This window comes from Octopus bimaculoides, chromosome 19, assembly GCF_001194135.2.
Source record: "Octopus bimaculoides isolate UCB-OBI-ISO-001 chromosome 19, ASM119413v2, whole genome shotgun sequence".
NCBI lineage: Eukaryota > Metazoa > Mollusca > Cephalopoda > Octopoda > Octopodidae > Octopus > Octopus bimaculoides.
In genome coordinates, this window is record NC_068999.1 from 21984114 (window position 1) to 21985229 (window position 1116).

At 30.9% G+C, this 1116-nt stretch overlaps 1 protein-coding gene across 1 annotated transcript in view; it reads left to right on the forward strand.

Annotated features, from left to right (window-relative positions):
- Positions 1–1116, forward strand: part of LOC106872950 (E3 SUMO-protein ligase ZNF451) — a 52960-nt gene that overhangs the window by 31772 nt on the left and 20072 nt on the right. The window contains exon 5 of the mRNA XM_014920130.2: positions 602–776. Within this exon, the coding sequence (XP_014775616.1) occupies positions 602–776 (175 nt within the window). The remainder of the gene's footprint in view (positions 1–601; positions 777–1116) is intronic.

Here is a 1116-nt window from a genome sequence, read left to right on the forward strand (position 1 = left end):
ACAGACAGACAGACACACATTCTCATTTTTATATATATAGATTATATTTATCTATATGCATATTTCCTCATTATCCTAAAGTACATTCTTCTATGTGGCATAGATTGAATGAGATTGCAGTTCAATATATTCTTGCTCCTCTTAACAGCTGCCATGGGTTGCATGAATGTGTCAAACAAGTAAAAAACAAAAAAAAAATATGTTAAGGGTAATTTTTGTATTTATTTTCAATTTTAAATAAGTGCAAAAAATTATAATAATTGTTTGTCTCTTGCGCAATAAAATTTACAATCTCATTATGGAAAAGTGCCTTAAAATATTCACTTTCCTTTGATGATGGCTGTAAAATTTTTGAAACATCAATTGACGATGTCTGCCGTTTAAGAGTTAATTCAGTGTCATGTCATCTATGTGGTTATTATACTTAGATTCACCATCAGTATTTCTTTTATCTTTTTTAATCTCCTTTACACAGCACTTTGTTACCCAGTAGGTGTCATTCATTCATATATACATACTAGTTTAGACTCTTCTATAGAAACATTTCATTTATTAAATCTGTTGGATTTTAAAATTTTATTTTCTGTTTCTTGGATTTCAGTTTGAGCAAGCATGTTCAGAGCACCAAAGGTCTAGTAACCATAATGCCTTTATTAAACCAGTTCCCATATCCAGTTACATATGCCAAACATGCTTACTGATATTTTCATCCAGAATTAATTGCTTGATGCACATGAGCACAACTAAACATCACTTATCTGCCTTCAGTTTCCAAAGTAAGTTATTAAAAAAAAAGTGGACTTTAAAAATTTTTTGTTTAACATTTATTACAGATTAGACTGAAGCCTGGTGCAGTCACCTGGCTTACTAGTCTTCAGTCAAACAGTCCAACCCATGCCAGCATGGAAAGCGGACATTAAATGATGATGATGATGATTATGATCTATTACATTAAATCTTCCTATTTTAATCTTCTTGTGTGTCCATCTCTAATGTTTTTACTATACATCCATCTGTTTCCATTAAATTGTTTGTCGGTAGAAGTTGTGGGTTTTAATTCCAGATTGAGTGCTGAGTTCTCATTCTTATCTTGCAAAGTTTCGTCAATAAAAAAAA